Consider the following 22648-nt stretch of genomic DNA (forward strand, 5'->3'; position numbering starts at 1 on the left):
TTTACATGTATAACTTGAACCACATCAAAATCTAACATCAGGTGTGGCTCGATTCTCTTTACAGGAAGACCAAATAATAACTAAGGCAAGTTTGCGAGTGTAAGCTGTTCGATTGTATGGGGGGAAAAATATACAAATCAATATTCTGTTTTAAAGGCACTGGACACTATTGGTAATTACTCAAAACAGCAGAACTTTCTTGGTAAAGAGCAATGGAGAGTTCTTGGTAGTATAGAAAATTGTTAGAAACGGCTCCCTCTGAAGAAACATAGTTTTTGAGAAAGAAGTATTTCTTCACTAAAATATTTGAATTGAATTCGGATGAATTCGGAGGTCTCAAAATCAACATCTGAAAGAACATCACTTGTGCAGGAACGATATTTTTTTCTTTCATAGTTCTCTCGCAACTTTGACAACCAATTGAGTTCAAATTTTTGCAGGTTTGTTTTTATGTGCATATATGTTGAGCTACACCAAGTAAGAATACTGGTTTTTGACAATTACCAAAGGTGTCCAGGGGTGGATTTCACAAAGAGTTAAGACTAGTCTTATCTCGAGTTAGGAAGAGTTACTCGTCCTAACTTAGGACTAGCCATACGTTTCTTATATCCAACTCAGGTCCTAACTCTTTGTGAAATCGACCCCAGAGCCCTAAAACAAACCTGGGAGACCGCCAACATTTGCGCTAGATAGCTCAGTTGATGGAACACTGGAACATTAATCTAAAGGCTCCAGGTTCACATCCAAATCTAGTAAATTTTAGTCAGTGTAAGTTATGGTGTATTTAATTTGATGTCCAAAAAATTTAAGTTTTAAATTTAAGATAATCTGCTCCACAGATTTTATGATATTTTGGCCCATCTTTACCTGCTGCAACACAATGTTGACAATTAAATTGCGAAAGGCCCAGATATGTAAATTTGAAAGCTCAAAAAAGAGCTAAATAACAACAGTTTGAAGCGTTTTTAAATATTACGCGGTATTATTCCCACTGGGGGACAACTATGCACTTTGGAAGAAACACAATTCACATTTAAATAGCTTAATGTACAACCGTTGTGTAATGAAATACTTATTGTATATATACAGGAATGGCATTTACTCTGAATTTTCAGTTAACTTTACAAGAGCCACGATTGGCCTCTACGGACTATATGACAACATCTTTTTAAAAAACTACACTGTATTTGAAGGGGGGGGGGGAGCTTGTCCCAGCCTCGCTACCATGCGCAGCGAGGGAGGGATCTACTAGGAAACAACGCTCGTTGGCCTCCCGAGGGAGACTACTTTGCGTTCACGCTTGTTAAAAACATTCAAGCGCTTGTATGGCGCAATAGTACACGGATGTGAAAATGTAAGTATTTTGATGCGATTCCATTTCAAATGAATCGTTAACTTTGGTTTAACTAAAGGTTGACAATTTTTACTCGAACCCAGGATGGTCGACCATTGGTTTACTACTTTGGTGGACCATTTGGAACCAGCCTTGAGCCCATGGTTTCTTCACTGGTCCCAACAGCTAGTCCAACAATGTGTAAAGCACAGAGGAGAACCAGTGACACTACAGCGAAAAGGCGGAAGGTTGACTTGACTTCCAAATGAGTCGTTCGAGTGAATGTGTCTCTGCGCATGTACGTTGCTGGTCAGTAGTCAACCACGGGTCGACTAAATGTGCCCAATTGAACAAGCTGTAGGCTCAGCTGTAGCCCTAGCTTTGGCCGCCAATAGACCGATCCAGTAGGCTCAGCACGTTTGAGCAAGCACACGTGGGCCTCTCCAATGCCATTCTGCACAACTCTGCCGCCAAGCATACGCGCCAAGCATACGGGCACACATGTTGGACCTTAATTTGTCGGACTTTTGGTTGCGCAATGGGTTGTGATTGGTCAATACGCAATGGGGCGCGCTTAATGGATCGGTCTATTGGGACACAGCCTTAGAACCATTCTATGAGCCTAATAGTCGCTATCTGAATCATCATCACCAAAGTTGTACTTGACTGATGCCTTGGCACGACCCCCTCCTCTGGCCGATGGGGGTGGATTGCGATCCCTACGAGAGGCGAAATTCTCATCACCCGACTCGGAGTCGGAGAAATTGATCTTCTTAGTCTTGGGCTGATTGGGAAGAGAAAACAAAATAATAGTTTTAATAAATGAAAATAAAATAATTGGCAAGCATCCTCGGACATCATCTCTCAAAAACAAAACTTATTCTTTCATGATATAATAGTTTTAATAAATGAAAATAAAATAATCGGCAAGCATCCTCGGAAATCATCTCTCAAAAACAAAACTTGTTCTTTCATGATATCCTGTAGGAAGCGTGTATGCTTTTTATACTTATTTATCATTTATTCAATCACCTTGGCAGTTTTCCTGGGCGCCGCCTTTTTCTTTGTTTCGAATACATCCGAGTCCCCATCACCTGATCCAGACGTTGTCTTGACAGTTTTCTTAGCGGCTGGCTTCCTGGGCTTAGGTGCAGCTGGAGAAAACAAACAATTACTTACTACTTTAAAGCCATTGGACCCTTTCGGTAAACAGTATTGTCCAAGGCCCACAACTTCTATATCAAATAACAAGCCTGTGAAAATTTAGGCTCAATCGGTCATCGGAGTCGGGAGAAAACAACGGAAAAACCCACCCTTGTTTCCGCGCGTTTCGCCGTGTCATGACATGTGTTTACAATAAATCCGTAATTCTCGTTAACGAGAATTTATATTGTTTTGCTGTTTTCTCAAAAAGTAAAGCATTTCAGGGAATAATATTTCAAGAGAAGTCTTTCACCATTGCCTTCTGTAAACCCTGTAAGTTATTTGTAAATCGGTGAACTTTAATTTTTTTTCTGAACCGAAAGAGTCCAATGGCTTTAAAAGATATCAATATAAGTTAGTAGAGCATTGGCACGTTAATCCGGAGGTCGTTGGTTCGAATCCCACTCTAGTCAATTCTTTGTTCAACCCCAAAAATCATTTCAAAATTTACCCAGTCAGTTTCCCTTGTGGTTTATATTGATATCTGAAACAAAAAGTCGCATCCCCTTAAGGTGATCCCCTGGCTGCCGCTTCCCAGGTTGTATCGTAATTTGGGTGTGATCCCTGGCTACACGGCAGTTAACGGTTGTATGGCTTCTGACTGGCACCCCCGAACAAAGATATTGACAAAATAGGGACACCGCCAATATAGAGCTAGATATTTTAGTTGGTAGAGCGCCGGCACGTTACTCCGGAGGTCGTTGGTTCGAATCCCACTCTAGTCAATTCTTTGTTCAACCCCAAAAATTACTTTAAAAGATGTTATAGCGTTATTTTTACCCTCTAGCAGCAATGTGTGTTAGCACGGTATACTCAGCACCTTCCCCGAGTTCCGTTCCAAAAAAACCAAACCGGCATATAACTCTTGTGGGATTCGAACCCCACGACCTTTACCAATCTACAGCAGGTGCCTTACCAACTAGAACCACCGAGATAGCCCAGTAGTTAGTAGCAGGTACTGCAGCGATTTAGTAAATGTCAAACTCAGGAAAGTACAGTAGTATACTGTTTCAAGACTCTTACCTTTAGCCTTAGCTGGTTTCTTGGCTGTTGGTTCACTGCTGTCATCACTGCTCTTCTTCGTCTTACTAATCATGTCGAGAATAGACTTTTGCTTTGTGGCTGCAGTTAAACAAAATTAATAACAATCTTATTTCCAGTTATTTATAAAGAAACCTTAAGGGCAAATTATACCTTCGATTTTTGGATCCGCTTGATCGTTTTAATCCTATATACATGTAGTAATAATTACAATAAAATTAACCAGACACCATACCAAATATCAAGCATACAAATATGCAACTAGAATTGTACTTAAATCTCACACTACATCAATACACTTTATATAGTTACCCTTTGGTTTTGCAGCCGTCTTCTTTGCCGATTGTGTCAGCTTTAGTTGTTTTGATGGGGGTGCGGATCCATCTGAATCGCTTAAAGAGTTCAAGCCTACATCTGATGGGGAAACCAAACAAAAACACACAATAATAATAATAATAACAAATTCTTATATAGCGCATTTCACAATAACCTTATCAATGCGCTTGACATTATAGTACCCTGGTCATAGGGCCAATAACACTCCTTAAATGTTTTTTGAACTCCCTTGGGAGTATACAGCCCTGAGCTGCCTGTAAGGCGCTTGTGGCTTTTCATACACAATATCAACCTCTACCCTCGCAGGTACCCGTTTATAAGCCTAGATAACTAGTCAGTAAAGAGTATTTTTAAGGCGCATTATGAATAAATTATTCCTCAATGCGCCTAACAATAAAAACTAAAAGGCAAACAAAAAAACAAGACCAATTAAAATATAGGCTAAATACTATTAACCGAAAAAGAAAGAAAAAAAACTTTCAAAAAGATTCATCAATGTAAACAAGAGCAGATACAAATTTAAAAACATTAGAAACAACAGACCTAGATATAATACAAAGGGCCCAAACCCATAAAATGGAAATGTTAAAAACACAAGAAATTAATCCATCAATATATAAATTGAACCATGAGCAATTAGCAAATGTAAAAAATGTAAAAAGATTCAACAATGCAGACAAAACTAGATACAAATTAAAAACCATTATGAAGGCACAATTAAAATTATAAGCCAAAGCTGATGTCAAAACCATGATTATGCCCAAAGCGAAGCTGAGGGCATAGTCATTTATTCTTATTTGACAACATTCAGACCTATGAGTGGCCCCTAAAAAAAACAACCCTGAAACACTACATGGTGTTAGAATGATCATGTAACATCAAGTGATTAGCGTCACGCATTCATGCTTGTCGAATTAGGGCACCCCGTTATTCCAGCAATTAGGCTTATCTCACATTATTGTAGTTCTACATTATTGTTGCCAAACTTAATCAGGCATGTCAAGCTTATTATAATTAAAAATATGGAGGAAAAAAAAGAAGGAAGAACAGCCCTGATACTTCACGACGGCAACGACGGCAATTGCCGTCGTTGCCCCTACTGATTGCCGCAATGCCCTTCAAAAAAACAATTTTTCACGGCAATGATTGCCGTGCCCTTTTCTCATCATTGCCGCCGTGCCCTTCCTCCCGAAAACAAATTATATTCAACGTTGTCAAAGTTCGAAAATAAGCCAAAAAGTCCCGATGTCTGTGTAAATTTCACGCAACGAAATATACCCCAATTTCACGCACGTAAGGCACAACAGCAGATTTCAGGCCCGTTAGTCGTTGTTCTTTGCGTGCGACAAAAAAATACTCGAAACATCGAACGCTAGAGGGCGTTTCGGAACAGAGCGATAGCGTGAGAGTAAACGCCCTCTAGTGGTAAAATTACGCGAACCAACGCTAAACGCCTTGAGAAAAAGACTCGCCGTGCCTTTGCATGCTGGGATAGTGGTTTCCCCCATGCTTAGTACATGTGATGTACCATCATGTACAGCATAGTCGTCGCGCACCGCATGCATTTAGTCTGTCAACATCGTGTCAAAATGGAGCAGTTACGTGGGAATTTTAGCGTCTCTACGAAAAACTACACAACGTGCATGACCAATAGTAGGATTACGTATGAACAAAAATTATTTAGGAATTGTGTATTGTAAGTAGTTGTTCTTTATTTTGTTGAATTAGATGAATGCTTTCTTTTTTCATTGGGTAACAGTTAGAAAATGGAAAAATTGGAAGAACTATTTTTTATAGGCAACTCGGAGGTTTTTTTTCAAACTGCCGTCGTGCCCTTCGCAACTTTTTATGATTGCCGTGATGCCCTTCCAAATTTTTGAAAATTGCCTTGGTGCCCTAAATTTTTACAAAAAGTCAAGGCAAAACTGCCGTGCCCCTTAGAAGCCGAAGTATCAGGGCTGAAGAAAAAAAAAAAGAAGAAAAAAAAGGTTTATAAAAAATCTGCCTGATGAAGAAAAGAGCAGAGACTTTTCAGGCCTGAATGATCTTCAAAATGTCATACCGTCTTGCTTCGTCTCTTTGTATCCGCTTTCATCAGCGCTATCGCTATCGCTATCAATCTTAGGTGCAGCTCTCTTGACGGGTCTCTTGGTAGGTAGGGAGAAGTCGTCTGCGTCCGAGTCAATGGCGTCGTTATCGATTGCCTCCTCCAAGTTGAAGGAGGGAGAAAGTGCCAACTCGGCAACGAAGTCATCATCATCATCCTCATCGTCGTCACTAAATGAATACTTTGCCTTCTGAGCTATAGAGTCAGAATAGTGGGGAAGAGATGTACAAATAATGTAATATCAGTGGCCTCTAATAGAGCGCTCAGGTCCGTCAGGTATGACGCTGTACAAGCAACATATAAATACAAATACAAATGAAAGTACAATACAACATTGACATTATATTATATTCATAAATACCTAAGACAGTTTATCCATTCTGATTGGTCGAGAGGGCGTCACGAGGGGTTGTTTGAATGGATGATATAACACCAGTAAAAAGTGTTGAAACATGGGCGTGACACGTGAGCTTGCACCTGTGCTTATAAGACCGTTTCTTCATTCCTATTGGTCGAGAGCAACGGCTGAGACAGTTGTGCCACATCACGCGATATGCGCGACGCGCACAGCAGGAGTTGTTTACCCGAGGGCCTTGACTGGGTCTTAACATTTCATAGCTGGAGGGGTGTTGTGTTGCAAGAAATCATTGAAAAATTATAATTTTTGCATTTATTTACTTTTTGACCATAAGTGTTGATGTTTTTTGACCGAAAAAGTATTTATGAATGGGACGTCTCGGTAAAATTATCAAGAACCAGGCCTTGTTGGGATTAAACCACTAGTTGAAAACCTCTTCACCACACATTGATTCCCTTATTGACTAACTTTATAGGCAGACTTAAAGTTAAAGATACAGGGTAATCAGTTCAATGAAACAGAAATACAAAGTGTGCAGCAGCCGATTTCATGAAACGCTAGGATTAATCCTAACTTAGGATGGGTTCAATGCGTCTTACGTATTTGGATACGGAACTGAACCCGTCTCAAGTCCTAAGATTAATCCTAAGTTAGGAAGAGTTTGGTGAAATCGACAGCTGATAACTTTGTGATGAGTTAATAATAATAAAAACAAAATTGGCAAATAAAATGTAGTAGATTTTTTTTTTAACAATCTACATTAAACAACAGTTAGATGCCAAGAAAAGAATAAGTGTTTTGACACTGATGAAGGCTACCCTGTTAACTAATAATTAAAGGCAGTGGACACTATTGGTAATTACTCAAAATAATTATTATCAGAAAAACTTTCTTGATTACGAGTAATGGAGAGAGGTTTATAGTATAACAAAATGGAAGAAACAGCTCCCTCTGAAGTGACGTAGTTTTCGAGAAAGAAGTAATTTTCCACAAATTTGATTTCGAGACCTCAGATTTTAAAAAAATTAGGTCTCGAAATCAAGCATCTGAAAGCACACAACTTCGTGTGCCCAGGGAGGAAAAATGGTGCGACAAGGGTGTTTTTCTTTCATTAAAATCTCGCAACTTTAACGACCGATTGTGCTCAAATTTTCACAGGTTTGTTACTTCATGCATATTGTTTAGATAAACCAACTGTGAAGACTAGTCTTCGACAATTACCAATAGTGTCCAGTGTCTTTGATCTTTGATTAACATAATAAAAATGATAACCATGCAAATATTCAAATCTTGGTCAGTCCATTTCTGACTCTTGAGGAAAATTTCAACAAAGGGATTGATTCTTACCGGCAGCTCTCTTGACAAAAGGCGACTGGGGTACCTGCTTCGTTATCATCAAATCGTCCTCGTCCAGCGGCGCGTCAGAGTCGGACTCCGACCAAGCGTTTCTCTTTTTCTTTTTGGGCGAGGCCTTTGCCCTCTTCTTAGCCGTGGGTTTGAAGGTTAGGGTTTTCTGCTTCATGACCTTCTTAGTGCCACCTGAACGGGGGGTAACAACAGGAGGGCTTGTTTAGGCAAATGAAATCACAGGGAACGATTCCGTCCAGTAAAAAAAATATATATATATATACTGAACTTATTTTGTGCACGCTGAATGCCAATATTGGGTAGCAAAAGGTGACTTTTTGAGTAGCAACGGATACGTTTTGAGTAGCATTTTGCTCTGCTATACAAGAGAAAATCGCTCGCCTAATCAACTACTCATAAGAAGGGTGTCTCTTGGTCTTGGTCCCTGTATGCTGTAATGATTCAGCTATTGATCATTAACTTTGTACCAGACTTTTTTGGCTCCAATTTAGTTAAGACTTTGATAAGAAAATCTCAGAAAAGTCTTCGGAAGTGTATTGAAATGTTTCCCTCCTATTACCCAGAAAAGGGCCCCTTTTCATAGAGCTGCGCAAGCAGAAAATATTGCTTAAACACCTAATAACTTTTGCTCAGGTTGACAGTTGACATTTCTTTCTAAATCTTCAACAGTGAATATGTTAAGGATACATCTGGAAGTGGGTTCCAGGGAAACAAGCCCTCCTGTAAACCCAGGTGGACTTCTACAAGTCTAGGTGACACCAAAATATGATTCTAAAAACACCATGTTTGTAAAATTAAATTTATTCCAAAAGTATATCTCTGATCTTTGTGATATCTCATAAGATTGACAAGGTTAAAGTCATATAAAATTTTGGTTAAATATTCTTAATTTTGATTTTCAGGGCTTAGATTTCCCTCGATCGGTATACAATTTAACAACAAAATTACAAACTTATATTTGATTAGAACTCTTAATACTGACTGAAATTCTGCAGGAAGGATTAATTGCACATGTAACAAAATGTATCCGCTATTTTTATCATCATTCCAATTTAGAACATGGATAATATAAAATCACTGAGTACTTTATCGATATAAAATTACAGAGTACTTTATCGAGCATATCTGACACATCGCACAGCACATCGTAACAGATGATGCATTGTGCCGTTCAGCGAGACTCTAATTCCAGTCTGAGTGACTAAGGAACGACTTGTCGTCATGAGTGACGTAAGTTGAGGTCGGTTGAGTTGCCTTGCATAGAGAGAACCTACTGCATAGTTAGACTTGTAGACCCAGTCACAATGATAAAACCTTGTCTCGATGTAGCTGTGTAATGATCGTTTGTCGGAGAGTAATTGTGAATTTGTACAAGGGAGCAATGGAACTTGGAAATTAGTTGAGCAGCATAGTCTTTCTTGGAAGATATCTGTGAGGGTCTTCCAGTTCCCATAATGAGAGTGGCTTAAATACTTGTTTTCAAAAGTTGCATATTTAGAGGTATGGGGCACGGAAGTGGTACAAAAATTCCGGTTGGGATATGAGCAAATGTTTGCATAGGTGCTGTAGGGCCTATGAGTTGATGTCAGGGAGGAAAGGCTTGGTAGCGTACCGTTACTGACGCTAGTTGAGACTGACGTTCCTTTAGCGGCCAGACGCTGTGCTAAAGACATGGGCTCCTTCTCGGTGCTGTCGTCAAGACTGGTTGTGTCATTTGTGTCATCAGTGGCCTCTTTCTTGACGTTTGTTTTCTGTGGGGATGAGGTTCATATGAAAAGTTTAAAAATAATAATAACTAGTTTTTGTATGTAGGTAAGGTTTGAGCGTTTGTTTGGAAAAGAACCCAAAGTTGATCAGAGTGTACTGATTGAAACCTTGAGTTGTCAAACCCCACTTCTATTCAAAACCAACACTACACAAAATAAATTTTAACAACAGATAGTTCTTGTGATTGCTTTAGCTTGGTGCACTACATACTTGGCAGCACAGGCTGTATACTCCCCAAGCAGCCGAGATAGTTATAAAATAAATCGAGAGAAATAAAGTAAATCGAGAACTTGTGTGTAAGTCGCATATTGGGCCCTAGCAGCATCTGGTTCCGTCCGCATCCCTTTGTACAAAAAGTAATAAAAGCACTGCGGAGCCAGACTGTGCAAAAAATAGTGTAGAAGGTATGCTGTGCAAGGAGAACTTCTGTTTTAATGCTTATGTACATGTAAACTTTTGAAGCCTTGTTTTTATTCATGCAGCATGATTTTTATTTTTTATTTTAGTGATTTTTTTCATAATGACAGATATATTTGATTAAACAAAGAAAACCACGGATCTGCATAGTTGCATGCCTGAATATCAGAGTGCCATTAGTGTCACTGAGTGACGGATCCGAGCGCTATATAAGAAGCCACAGTTCTTTTTATTATTTCAACTCACTCTTTTCCGTCCCCCTGCCCCTCCTCCTGCCGCTGCAGTCTTCCTTATAGCCTTGGCTGCGGCGTCAATGCGTGGTACGACACGGCGTCCGTACGGTGAGGGCTTGGTTTCCAGTTTAGGCAAGACCTTCTTACGGGGTTGTTTTTTACCGCCCTTCGTGGTGGTTGGGGCAGCAGCAGCCTCGTCATCTTTTTCTTGCTGCTCCACAATCTAAAAAAGAAAAGAAATAAGACAACTAAATTTGTTACTTATGTCTTTTGGGGTGTCGTGGCCGAGTGGATAAGAGCACTGGCGTTTCTATAAAGCGGAGTGTGGGTTCGAGTCCTGGTCGTGAAACTTGAGTCACTATAATTGCTTCTCTCCACCCAGGGGTAAATGGGTACCTGCTTGTCCAGTCAGAAGTTGATTTTACTGCCCCGAAGCTTAAATCACTAGCCTCGGTCCAGTGTTAATTAAATATAAAAATAATAAAACACTAGTTATAAATTCTTATACATCGCATTTCACAATAACCGTATCATTGCGCTTTACATTAGCACCCTGGTCATAGGGCCAATAACATTCCTGTCATGTTTCTCAACTCTCTAGTTAGGGAGTATACAGCCCTGAGCTGCCTGTAAGGCGCTTGTGGCTTTTCATACACAATAGCAGGTACCCATTTATACCCCTGGGTGAAGAGAAGCAATTGTAGTAAAAGTATCTTGCTCAAGGACACAAGTGTCACGACCGGGATTCGAACCCACACTCCGGTGACTTAACCACCAGAACTTGAATTCGATGCTCTAAACCACCCCGCCATGACACTCTACAATTACAAGCCCTACATCATACAAGCTCAGTAACTCGCAGCACCAGCTGTGTACTCCCCAGGGAGCTGAGCTGGTTTAAGGAATGAAATATATTGCCCAGTGACCGGGGTAACAATGTCAGAAGTGCTTTGGTTCACCCTTCGGACTGATAAAAAGCGCTATATAAAAATTGATAACTATTATTACCTCAAGTTGCGCCTCAAATGCAGCCAAGTCATCTCTCCATAACATAACGGGTGTCTTCCTCCTTAAGTCGCACAGTTCTTTACCCTACACAGAGAAACATTGCAAGACAATTTTGAAATATTCATCTTAGGAAAAGATTTATCCCATTTTAACTGTTCCTTTCATTTCATTTCTGTATTCTGGTTGTGAAGCTGCTGTACGCACTGTAACACCTTGAAGGTGCTATTTGATATTATTATTTTAATTATTAATCCACCACCCTGATCAAACCCAAATTGTTCTAAAGAAGGTTAAGTATTTTCACACGAACATCAAACCCCCCTTTTAAAACAAAATTTACTCATGTTAGTTTTATTGTATATATCTATAAGGGGAAGAGAAGAAGAGGTAGCCAGCAACATCATGGATGAACGGCATCAAGAATTGGACAGGGTATGGCAGCTGCATTAAGATCAGCAGTAGATCGAGATGGTTGGCGTAGACTTGTAATGAACACACCGCAGCGCAATTTGCGCCACCTACATTCATATAGGTTTAAAATAGCTGAACAGTTCCCAACACCAAAGTTACACATTGATTTTCAAACTAAGAGACTAAATATCAAGTGGGTGGCATTTTTTCAAGAACAAGTATCATTAAACAATTTCTTTTTTAAAAAGCCAACCTTCTCGTCTCTGTTCTTGAGTAGGTCGTCTTTCTTTTCTCTTGTCAGACTCCAAAGAGCCATTCCCAGGAGGTAGTTGTAGTCATGGCCGGCCCCTGACGAGGCGGACGAGATCTCGCTCATGGCATCCTCTTCATTGTCCGTACCCTCGGCCTCGGCGGCTAGCTTGTTCTGCGCTTCCTTCCACATCTTGACCGGATCTGAGTCGTAGCCTCGGTGAACCAGCAGCGAGATCATCTCCTTCTTCTTCTTGTTCTCTGCAAACGGACAAGTCGGAGATAAAAAATAGTCAAATTGAAGGAAGAATTCTGTATAAGTTAGCACAGAACTGTGGCGTCCCAAGAGCATTCCTTAAAGGCACTGGACACCTTCGGTAAGTGTCAAAGACCAGTATTCTAACTTGGAGTCCTTTTGTTTTCCCTTTTAAGTTTTGTTCTAAGTCTCCATAAAGTACCGACAAAGAGCACCCTGGGAGTATATAGCCCTGAGCAGTCATGACGCTCCGAAGGCTTTTTAAAACGCAATGTCAACCTTTACCCATGCAGGTACACATTCATACCCCTTGTTCAAGGACACACGTGTCACGACCAGGGGCGGATTGCACCAAGCGGTCTTAAACTGGTCAATGCGCTATAGCCGGCTAACCTGAGACGTGCTTAGACAGTCTTTAATTATAGACCGATTGCAATAGCACGGTCTATAATTATAGCCAGTCTTAAATCTTAAGCCTGCTCTGAGCTGGCTTTAATCGGTCTTAGTTTTGGTTTTTAAAGATGGCGCTGCATTTGTTAGTTGTAGATGATTTGATACAAAGAGCTCTACGATGAGATTTTATTTTAGAAATAGATAACACCCATTAGAGGCATAATGGTGGTGATACCTTGTATCGTAAATGTATGTTCCCAAGAGTAAAAATGATACAACTCACAGATTGGATATCCGATGATTCAAACCAAAGCAATAAGAACAATGCCATACCGCCAGTGCCTGCAGAAGTGCTAAGTATTATGGGACATTTGTTCGTATTGCATTACTTTTCGCCAACTTATCTAAGACCGGCTTATTGCAACAGGCTTAATGACTGACTAAGCTAAGACCGTCTAAGGCAGATAGCCGGCTACAACTGACTGGTCTCAGACTGCTGACTAAGACCGTTTTATTGCAATCCGCTCCAGGACTCAAACCCACATCCCGATGACTTAAATTAGAAAGAACTAAGAACTTGAATTCGATGCTCTTAACCGCTCTATGCATTTATTAATAACACTTTTTTTTATGAATAAAACCCTTTTTTTGTAATCAACTTTGTTGATTTTTTTTCTTCATAATCCAACAAAACTTTTTGATTTGGATCTTTCAACTTACCAATGACGATCGTTCCTTCGATCTTCTCCATAATGAATCGAGCCTGGTTGTTGAGTTTGCTAGACTCCGCCTCAAGTATCCCTTCAAGGTAATCTTTACGACGAATGTACATATGCAGGCGAAGCTCATAAAAATCTTTCAGAATATCACAAACGTCAGTGTACTTTTTGATGCAGCCATGCTGGTCAAACATAACCTGATGTTTACAAATAAACATAACAACATAGGTTGGATAAAAAATGAGCAAGCCTAAAGACAAGGTTACAAATAAATTTTGATGTATTTATTGCTACAGGGAATAGTGTTGTGTAACTTACCATACTGTTAGATGGTGTCATGGTTGTAGTGTTGTGAGGCTTAACATACTGTTGGATTGTGTCATGGTTGTAGTGTTGTGAGGCTTACCATACTGTTGGATTGTGTCATGGTTGTAGTGTTGTGAGGCTTACCATACTGTTGGATTGTGTCATGTTGTAGCGTTGTGCGACAAACCATGCTGTTGGATTGTGTCATGGTTGTAGTGTTGTGTGGCTTACCATACTGTTAGATGGTGTCATGTTGTAGTGTTGTGAGGCTTAACATACTGTTGGATTGTGTCATGGTTGTAGTGTTGTGAGGCTTACCATACTGTTGGATTGTGTCATGGTTGTAGTGTTGTGAGGCTTACCATATTGTTGGATTGTGTCATGTTGTAGCGTTGTGCGACAAACCATGCTGTTGGATTGTGTCATGGTTGTAGTGTTGTGTGGCTTACCATACTGTTAGATGGTGTCATGTTGTAGTGTTGTGTGACTTACCCATACTGTTAGATGGTGTCATGGTTGTAGTGTTGTGAGGCTTACCATACTGTTGGATTGTGTCATGTTCTAGTGATGTGTGACAAACCATGCTGTTGGATTGTCATGTTGTAGTGTTGTGAGGCTTACCATGCTGTTGGATTGTCATGTTGTAGTGTTGTGAGGCTTACCATACTGTTGGATTGTGTCATGTTCTAGTGATGAGTGACAAACCATGCTGTTGGATCGTCATGTTGTAGTGTTGTGAGGCTTACCATGCTGTTGGATTGTGTCATGGTTGTAGTGTTGTGAGGTTTACCATACTGTTGGATTGTGTCATGGTTGTAGTGTTGTGAGGCTTACCATACTGTTGGATTGTGTCATGGTTGTAGTGTTGTGAGGCACTGTTGGATTGTCATGTGTTGTGTGACTTACCATGCTGTTGGCTTGGGTAATGATGGTCTGCAACTTGAACGCCTTATGCAAACCTTCATCATCAAACTTCATCAGCCTATCTTCATTCATCTTCACCAAAAACTTCACCGTCGTGTCGGTGTGGTACTCTTTGTAGTCACTGCAAGGTTTAAATCAAGTCAAATAAATAAAGATGCCAGTGACTCTTTCCTTCAGATTCTGAAAAACATCGCGATATATCGATATTTCGATTAAAACCAAATCCATCCGATATCGAAATCGTTTCCAAAATTAATATCGCGATAATTGATAATATCGTGATATCGCCCAAGCTTAATTGTAACAAAACAAAGCATGATATTTGATCCTTGGACAAAAGTAGGAATATTTTATTGAGTATGACGGCTGAACGTAATAAATATACACAGGATTTTTGGGGTTATTCCCTGTATAGGTCATTGTAAAGGTATTTCAATGGGTTATTCACACATGTTCATGAAAAATTATGTTTAAGTGCCATGCTCAAAGGGCACAAGAGTAATGACCGGGATTTAAACTCACTCTACTGCTGACAACCCGCCACAATAAACCTTTTAAAGAACTGTACGCTTCTATTATATCGTTACTTACTTGATACAGGGAGCAACTTTTTCACTGCCATGCAAGAAGGGCTCCAGAGTAGACTCTTTGTAGCTCTGTGTCCAGGTTCGGACTGGCAGCTCTGTAATTTCAATGGTGTTATTGTCAATGATGGCAACCTCGCCGTTGACAACATAGCGGTTAGGCTCAACCTCTTCGATTGTTCCCTTGAAGTTCTTGTAGGACGGGATCTGTGTATGACGGGACGAAGTGAATTTCATTTCATTTCTTAGTTCTGGGTGTGAAGTTAAAGACTTTCAAAAGAGAAAACCAGGGGCGAGAGTCATTACTATCGAAAAGTCTGAATCTTGGACACAAATTCAAAGGTTTGCTCAAATGGTGGTATTTCTACCATTTGGTATAAACCCCTGGGGTTATAGATTCCAAGGAGCTTTCGGAAATAGTATCCAAAGCACTAGAAAAGTAGACCACTATGCAGGATTTCTTCTTTGGTGGGAAAAAATGTTGTCTGATTTTCTTCACCAGGGCGACATAAAAAGTCTGAATTCAGCCAAAAGTCTGAACAATCTCATCCCTGGAAAACTTAATCACTGTACTAGCTTGCTAAGGGCGAAGGGGGGTCCTCGAATCACGATGGCTCGTCGTGCCTTTTTCGTTCCCCATTGCCAACTTGGAATCTGCCGATTCCAGACCCGTGTCCATTTTAAGAATTTCTGTGTATGTTAGTTCAGGTCTTCCAGGTTTTCCTCCTCCCATGCTAAGGGGTCCATAGACAAGAATCCAAAGACATCAGGGAAGGGAGTTTCAGAGGTAGATGTGGGAGGGAAAAACCTAGAGATTTACTTTGGTGAAAAACCTTCACAACAGGCCTGTGGGTGGGTCATGAAAAAAAAAGCGGATTTTGGACCATCGGGAAACTTGTCCGGATTTTGGGCCAGCACTATGAACGTTTAAAGGCTTTAATTAAAAAATGCAGCATAGACAAAACATTCACAGAAACATAGGCCACAATTCTTAAACGTAACAATGTGCTGTGCATCCTCATTTTCAAGATATATTAAGTGTAATTCCACAAGCACGATGAGTCCTCGTCATCTACTGCCATATTTTTTACTTGTCGCAAAAAAAATACACACACACAACATACGTCGCGTGGGGGAAAACCATGTGTGCCTAAACTTCTCTCAAGGTGTTGGCTTTTTAATACAGAAAAACACGGAACAGGAAAAAAGCGGAGCCCAAAAAAAGCGTTGAATGGTAAAATGTAAAGAGATTTCACAGGCCTGACACAATCAGGTAGGGACTTGAAAACCCAATCCACATAGTACCCCTCAGAGGTATTGGAACCAGGGTCACAAAAGTGGATGGTGAGAAATAGATCTGAATAGACCGTGAATGAATCTTTGGCAAAGAATTTTATAACGTGATGTTTATAACAAATTGAACTGAATTGAATTTTGTTTACCATTGGGAGTGGTTCTTCACCGTCCAGCATGCGTTTCACATTGGCTACAACCTCCCTGACGTCATAGTTGGCCATCTTGGTACTCCATCCCGTTCCGATACCCTCAGTCCCATTGATTAACACCATTGGAATGATTGGACAGTACCACTCCGGCTCGATACGTTGGTTGTCATCATACAGGGTGTTGAGGAGAGGGTCATCAGTGGCTGGGAAAATCAACCGAGCTAAGGAGCTACAGAGAAAATTGATAAACACGATCTTATCTTATTTCATCACCAGTCTGCATCGTCAGTACTGAAGCAGCATGCAGCATCAGAGTCCAGCTTTCTCCAAAAGACGATCAATGCATACTGATCGAAACGTCAAGTTGAAACCAATGATTCTTTTCAGAACCACCCCAACTCATTTAGAGATAATCATGACATGGAGTTACCGCAAACTTTACTATATTATTTAATCTTATCACAGCAGGCAAAAGAAAGATCACATTTTCTTTTGTGTCGGTAACTCCTTTTGAGTCGGGCTACGTCCTGTAGCCTCAGATCTCAATGGTTTTTCTCAGGATCCTTGCCGTTCTTAAAAGCACCACCTTCTGGTTTAACAGATCTACCCTTGCATTTGTTTCCAGGTGCTTTCGTAAGTGGTGCCATGTGCTCCAACTGTTTTCATTATTATTATTAAATGTTTCTGGTAATGAAACTAAAGATGCATTATAAGTAAACATAATAACTGTAGCTTGAAGCAAAAAGAAACCTTTAAACAAAGGTACGTGCTACGCGAACTTGGGGCGAACCCCTTCTCTTTTCGATTGGTACACTGGGTTCTTTGACGGGCGTTAGATAACACACAGGACCAGCAGCTTTACGTCCCATTCGAAGGAAGAAGCAATGACTAACCTGAGTTGGGTGAAGATGTAACGGGGGCTGGCAGCGTCTTTGCCACCATACAACCTGGTACCAAACTGACCAATGGGCTGCAAGAGATTCAGATTGTTGCTACCGATGTAGTTCTGGGCCAAATTGATGATTGTGTTCATGAGTGACACCTAAAGTATTATCAGACAAAAGAAATATGATATTAGTTTTAAATTTTGTTTTTGTTTATTTCATTGCATCGGGATGTGATAGGCTGTTGAGAAAAAAAAGAAGGAACTCTGAGCGCAAAGCATGCGAGCCTAAAAACTTTGGCCGTTATTATATGCTTTTATCATCCAGTGTGCGCTAATCCACCAATCAGATGCTCAAACTGGAGGGTGGTATAAAATCCTATAACCTACTCTCAGTTTTTATATTGCACACTGCGCATCGTGAGTGTCAATGCGTCACGCTCTGCATCTGAACAGTGCAAAAATAACATTCTAAACTCTGCTTATGCATGCTGTTCGTCGCGAAATAACATTCTGAAATTTGCTCGTGAGACTGAAAGAAAAAATTTGTTTTAACATGCGTGCTGGTGGAATACGGAAAAGTATAGCGCGTCTACGTCCCATATCCAACTCCACCCTTTACAGTCCATAAGGATGTAGGGCTGTGTATCATCCACTAGGAGCCTGGCTAGTAGAGTAAAATGCAATACCAAGCCAACTGTAATGCAGGGCTCGAATTTCACGCTGGACCGCAGTGATTTTAGCTTCGGTCCAGTAAACTTTATGCCGAACAAGTCCGGCGGTCTTGTGTTTTTTTTATGCATACTAATATAGTTACTATTACAAATAATTATATGAAATATATTATCTTTCATTAAAAAATGTATTTCAATCTCATTTAAAATAAAAGTTTTTGTTTTACTTGCATCAGGCTGCATACAAGTTTTCCATTCAGTTTACTCATGCCCACACCTTGTACATCTAGTCTCAAACCATTTATGTTTATGCGCCCGGGTAGTGAGCGAGCGGGGATGAGGGAGTGATGTGTTGGTACCCGACCGGCGGCACACCTTAGTACAGCGATGTTTGTTTACCACTGACCATGTGTAAAGTCTGTTACCTTACAAAGGAGTGTTGAATTTGCATTAAGAAGGTCTGGTTGCAATACCACACATCCCTGTGTTGCATGGATTAAAAGTAAGGTCTTGTTGCCAAACGTCTTGCTTAGTATGGCTACCAACAGTGATGAGCTTCTGACTACTGCTGTCAAATTTTTGGTCAATCTTTTTTTATGACGATCTTTTTATGAATGCTGCACGTTGCAGTGTTTTGTTGGAGATTTGCCTGCCAAATCAGAATTTTTTTTTTGAGGCGGCGAGAATGACGTGAAGTAGGTATATGGAACTCTATTGATTGGGTTTCACAGCAAAAAAAAAGCCTTCTAAGGGATGAAAAAGGCCTGCTGTTCTATCGTGTTAACTTCTTTTTTTCCTAATAAAATTTTGGTCTTGTAAAAAATCTTCCGGTCCAGTAAAAATTCTGAGCAACAAGCCCTGCGGTCTTGTGGATTTTTCCCCCAAATTCGAGCCCTGTGTAATGAGTTGATAAAAAGAGATAGACGACTTAAGGTCTCACCTCTCCATGGTGGTAGGCGGAGATCTCAGACACAGCACCGGCCATCTGGGCAACTTTCACTTCCTTCTTCTCATAACGCTTGAAAGCGGTAAATATGACCTTACGCTGTCCTGGCTTAAGACCTAGTACAAAAACAAGCAGGGGTAAAAACAGATAACAATTAACTTTTTCATGCACCACCTATGTTAGTGATAAATTGATCAGATGGACACATTAATTGTTTACTGCTTAAAATGACGACCCTTCACAAAACAGGTTACAATAAAACCATCAAGAGTACTGTTTCCTATTATAAAAAATGTGTGGCTGCGAGATCCTAACTTTTTCGTCTTACAACTATTTTTAAGAAGGGTGCATGAAAGAGTTTTATAGAGCACAATTCCAAAGAAATGTTCATTGTGCTTCAAACAGTATAACAACGGCCATTTGTTCCATTCCTTAAAAAAAAAAAATATCAGCTCCCTGGGGAGTATATAATGCGTGCTGCCCTGCAAGTATGTAGCCCAAAGTCAATCACATGAACCATCTCTGCCCTCACAGGTATTCATTTACTCCTTGGTGGAGAGAAGCAACTATTATAAAGTGTCTTGGCAACCAAGGACGCAAGTGTCATGACCAGGATTAAAACCCACACTCTGATGACTTGGCCACCAGAAGTTGAGCCCAAAGTACTAAACCACGCAGCCACAACATGCTATTAATTTTCATAAATCCAAGTTGATAAGAGACAATTTTTTTTCTTCTTCAGAATAATGAAAGTGACTTTACCGTCGACCATGGATGGGATGGACCTTTCGTTGTCGGCGTTTGAGAATAGTACAAGCTCCTTATTGATGAAGTCATTGTAGGTGATGCTTTTGGTCTGCTTGCCATACAGATAAATCTACAAATAAAGAGATACAAAATTACACTCAAGAGTTCATCCTGGTAAATAACAACTTGGGAGGAAACTATCAAATAGAACTTAGTCCTGTTCACAGCTGTCGGAAACTAAATATATAACAATTATTTTGTGTTCAAACTGGACCCCACAGAGAAAATGTTCAGAAAAAGGAACAATAAAACAATAGCAGGACACGACAAAACCTCATCTGTAAGGTTGTGTGCATGAACATGTTATACAAAACGAAATGCTGTAAAGCACTACAGATTCCTACATCGCATGTGCATTGAACTCCAGCATGGCAGACCTCCCAACCTGGGCCCAGATTCATAGAGCTGCTAAGCACGAAAATTTGCATAGCATGAAATTTCTTCCTTGATAAAAACAGGATTACCAACCAAATTTCCATTTGTTGCATATTGCTTGTTACTGGTTGTGCTTAGCAGCTCTATGAAATTGGGCCCTGGACCAAATTTTATAAAGCCTGTAAGCACAAAAACTTGCTGAGCACAAACAAATCTCGCTTTGCAAAAATAGGTTACCAGTCAGAAAACCATACAGTTATCATTGCTACGACTGGTACCCAACGCGCTTCTTGCTTTAAAGCAGGTATAGAAATGTGACACCAGCGTCAAGAGAAGACCTGGCGACTTTTGAACTTTAACACTTCGTGTAGAATTTCCATAGCTGTACAGGGTACAAGATTTGAACTCACATCATGAAGTCCAGCCTCTCGTCTGCTTTTCCGTTCTCTCAGCCAATCAGTTAACCACTCCTTTCGCTCTTCGCATTTCTTCTTGCTGAATGCCTGTCAATTCAAATACTAAACTGAGTTTAAAGGGAAGATATACGTTTAGTAACCAAAGGTTGGTACCCAAATTAATGGCAATAAAAAACCGTTGGTTAGAAGCCTACAGCAATGTTTGATAGGATAGAGCATTTTGAGAAGTTAGAGGCAGTGGACACTATTGGTAATTACTCAAAATAATTATTGGCATAAAACCTTACTTGCGTTACGAGTAATGGGGAGCTGTTGATAGTATAAAACATTGTGAGAAACGGCTCCCTCTGAAGTAACATAGTTTTCGAGAAAGAAGTAATTTTCCACGAATTTGATTTCAAGACCTCAGAATTAGATTTTGAGGTCTCCAAAATCAAGCATCTGAAAGCACACATCTTCATGTGAAAAGGGTGTGTTTTCTTTCATTATTATCTCACAACTTCGACGACCAATTGAGCTCAAATTTTCACAGGTTTGTTCTTTAATGCACATGTTGAGATACCTCAAGTGAGAAAACTGGTCTTTGACAATTACCAATAGTGTCCAGTGACTTTAAAGGGAATGTATACGTATGGCAATCACTCTTAGAATTAATGGAAACAAAACCCCTTGGTTAGACACAGTCTTTGATAGCATAACGCATATTGAGAATGTACTCTGGCTATGTATAAAAATAACAGTTTGCATGCCCCACAAATTTGAATGTGAGAAGCATGACCGCGTAATGATTCTCAGATTGTGGATTTCTGGTTGGGATTATTCCTCCTATTTACACTTTCTTAGCGTTTAAAAATTTATTTTTATGGCAAAACAGCGTATCTCTGTACTTGCTTTTCTGAAAATGCAGGCCTTGAATTACAAGCAGGACACGAAGGCCATGGCCTCCGTTGCCCATGGTCTTAGCCCCCTTCAAAAACCTTCATCGACTTTGAGATTTTCCAATGGAAGCGCTCTTTGCCAAATAAAAATGGTCTTGCTCTTTCAAACAATGAAATTCCAGGCTTTAAATGGGTTTTTTTGAGTGAGGCTGTTTTGCTATAGACCTATTCGCAAATATCCACTGTGCAAGCGCAAATTGTTGAATGAGGTGCATGCTGGTCTAGCTAGGGATCAAATTTGAGCGCTAACTATACCAGCATGCACCTCATTCAACACCTACAGCGGGCATACCGAGTATTTGCGATAAGGTCTATGGAAGGGTCACGGGTTTGAAGATGGAAAGAAGATTCAGCAAAGCTCACCAGAATAATAGCACTGTCATCTTCAGGTCCAGCGTACTTGAAGGGGATACGATGCCGAATCATGTCGCTAAAGTACTCCTTAGCTTCTTTCATGGTGCTCGTACCCAAACCTGGAGGTGCGGAGGGGCGAGTTATCAAAAGACAAAAACCATTAGAGGAAAATGATGGTACAGCACTGGAAGTAACTGAGATTTTAGCCCAGATTTGGTAAATGGGTGTCAAAATTTGCTGGAAAACTTTAAAACTTGGGTGTCCAAATTGTTCACTTACAATGCGTTTACATGTAAATAACAGATAACTCAGGGTGTCCAAATTTAAAACAGGGTGTCCTTTGGACACCACTCTGGCTAACACTATGGACTGACCCCCAAAAAGAGGGTCCAGAAAATAAGTATGGAATAAAGTAAAGCGATATTGCTGGCTAGTCTCGAGAAAAACAATGTGTATAATTCAATGTATTATAGCAATGTAAACTGTGACCACAACTTTCTTTATCTGGCTCAACGTTGAACCTATAATGCTTAGATATTTACAAACTTTCCATACTTCCCTCTTCTTCGGCTAGTTCTACTCTATCATCCAATTCTAAAATTTACCATGATTCTTAAAGAATGAAGACAGGGACAAAAGTGGAAATTCCTTAAAAATGTCTTGCAGGTCTGGGTTCCCCCTAATTGGGTGCGTTCGATTAGCTTTGCTGGGTCGACCCCACGGTGCTCACTCGGGTGAGACCCTGACAAAAGCTAGACGAACGATCACACTCGCCCTCTCGTGGTGAAGTCATGCAC

General features: G+C 40.3%; 1 protein-coding gene across 2 annotated transcripts in view; it reads right to left on the reverse strand.

The window, feature by feature from the left end:
- Positions 1-627: 627 nt before the first annotated feature.
- LOC117291334 (DNA topoisomerase 2-alpha-like) overlaps positions 628-22648 on the reverse strand; it is a 39052-nt gene continuing 17031 nt past the window's right edge. For both annotated transcript variants that reach the window (XM_033772977.1, XM_033772978.1), the window contains exons 15-33: positions 21861-21970; positions 20554-20646; positions 19724-19838; positions 18956-19077; positions 17352-17500; positions 16456-16687; positions 15021-15220; positions 14412-14550; positions 13201-13396; positions 11836-12092; positions 11172-11255; positions 10177-10386; positions 9359-9497; positions 7726-7917; positions 5976-6215; positions 3890-3991; positions 3560-3658; positions 2366-2487; positions 628-2117 (exon numbers count right to left, since the gene is read on the reverse strand). In XM_033772977.1, the coding sequence (XP_033628868.1) occupies positions 1956-2117; positions 2366-2487; positions 3560-3658; positions 3890-3991; positions 5976-6215; positions 7726-7917; positions 9359-9497; positions 10177-10386; positions 11172-11255; positions 11836-12092; positions 13201-13396; positions 14412-14550; positions 15021-15220; positions 16456-16687; positions 17352-17500; positions 18956-19077; positions 19724-19838; positions 20554-20646; positions 21861-21970 (2963 nt within the window). In that variant the 3' untranslated portion in view covers positions 628-1955. The remainder of the gene's footprint in view (positions 2118-2365; positions 2488-3559; positions 3659-3889; positions 3992-5975; positions 6216-7725; positions 7918-9358; positions 9498-10176; positions 10387-11171; positions 11256-11835; positions 12093-13200; positions 13397-14411; positions 14551-15020; positions 15221-16455; positions 16688-17351; positions 17501-18955; positions 19078-19723; positions 19839-20553; positions 20647-21860; positions 21971-22648) is intronic.

Source organism: Asterias rubens, chromosome 6 (assembly GCF_902459465.1).
Source record: "Asterias rubens chromosome 6, eAstRub1.3, whole genome shotgun sequence".
Taxonomy (NCBI): Eukaryota; Metazoa; Echinodermata; class Asteroidea; order Forcipulatida; family Asteriidae; genus Asterias; species Asterias rubens.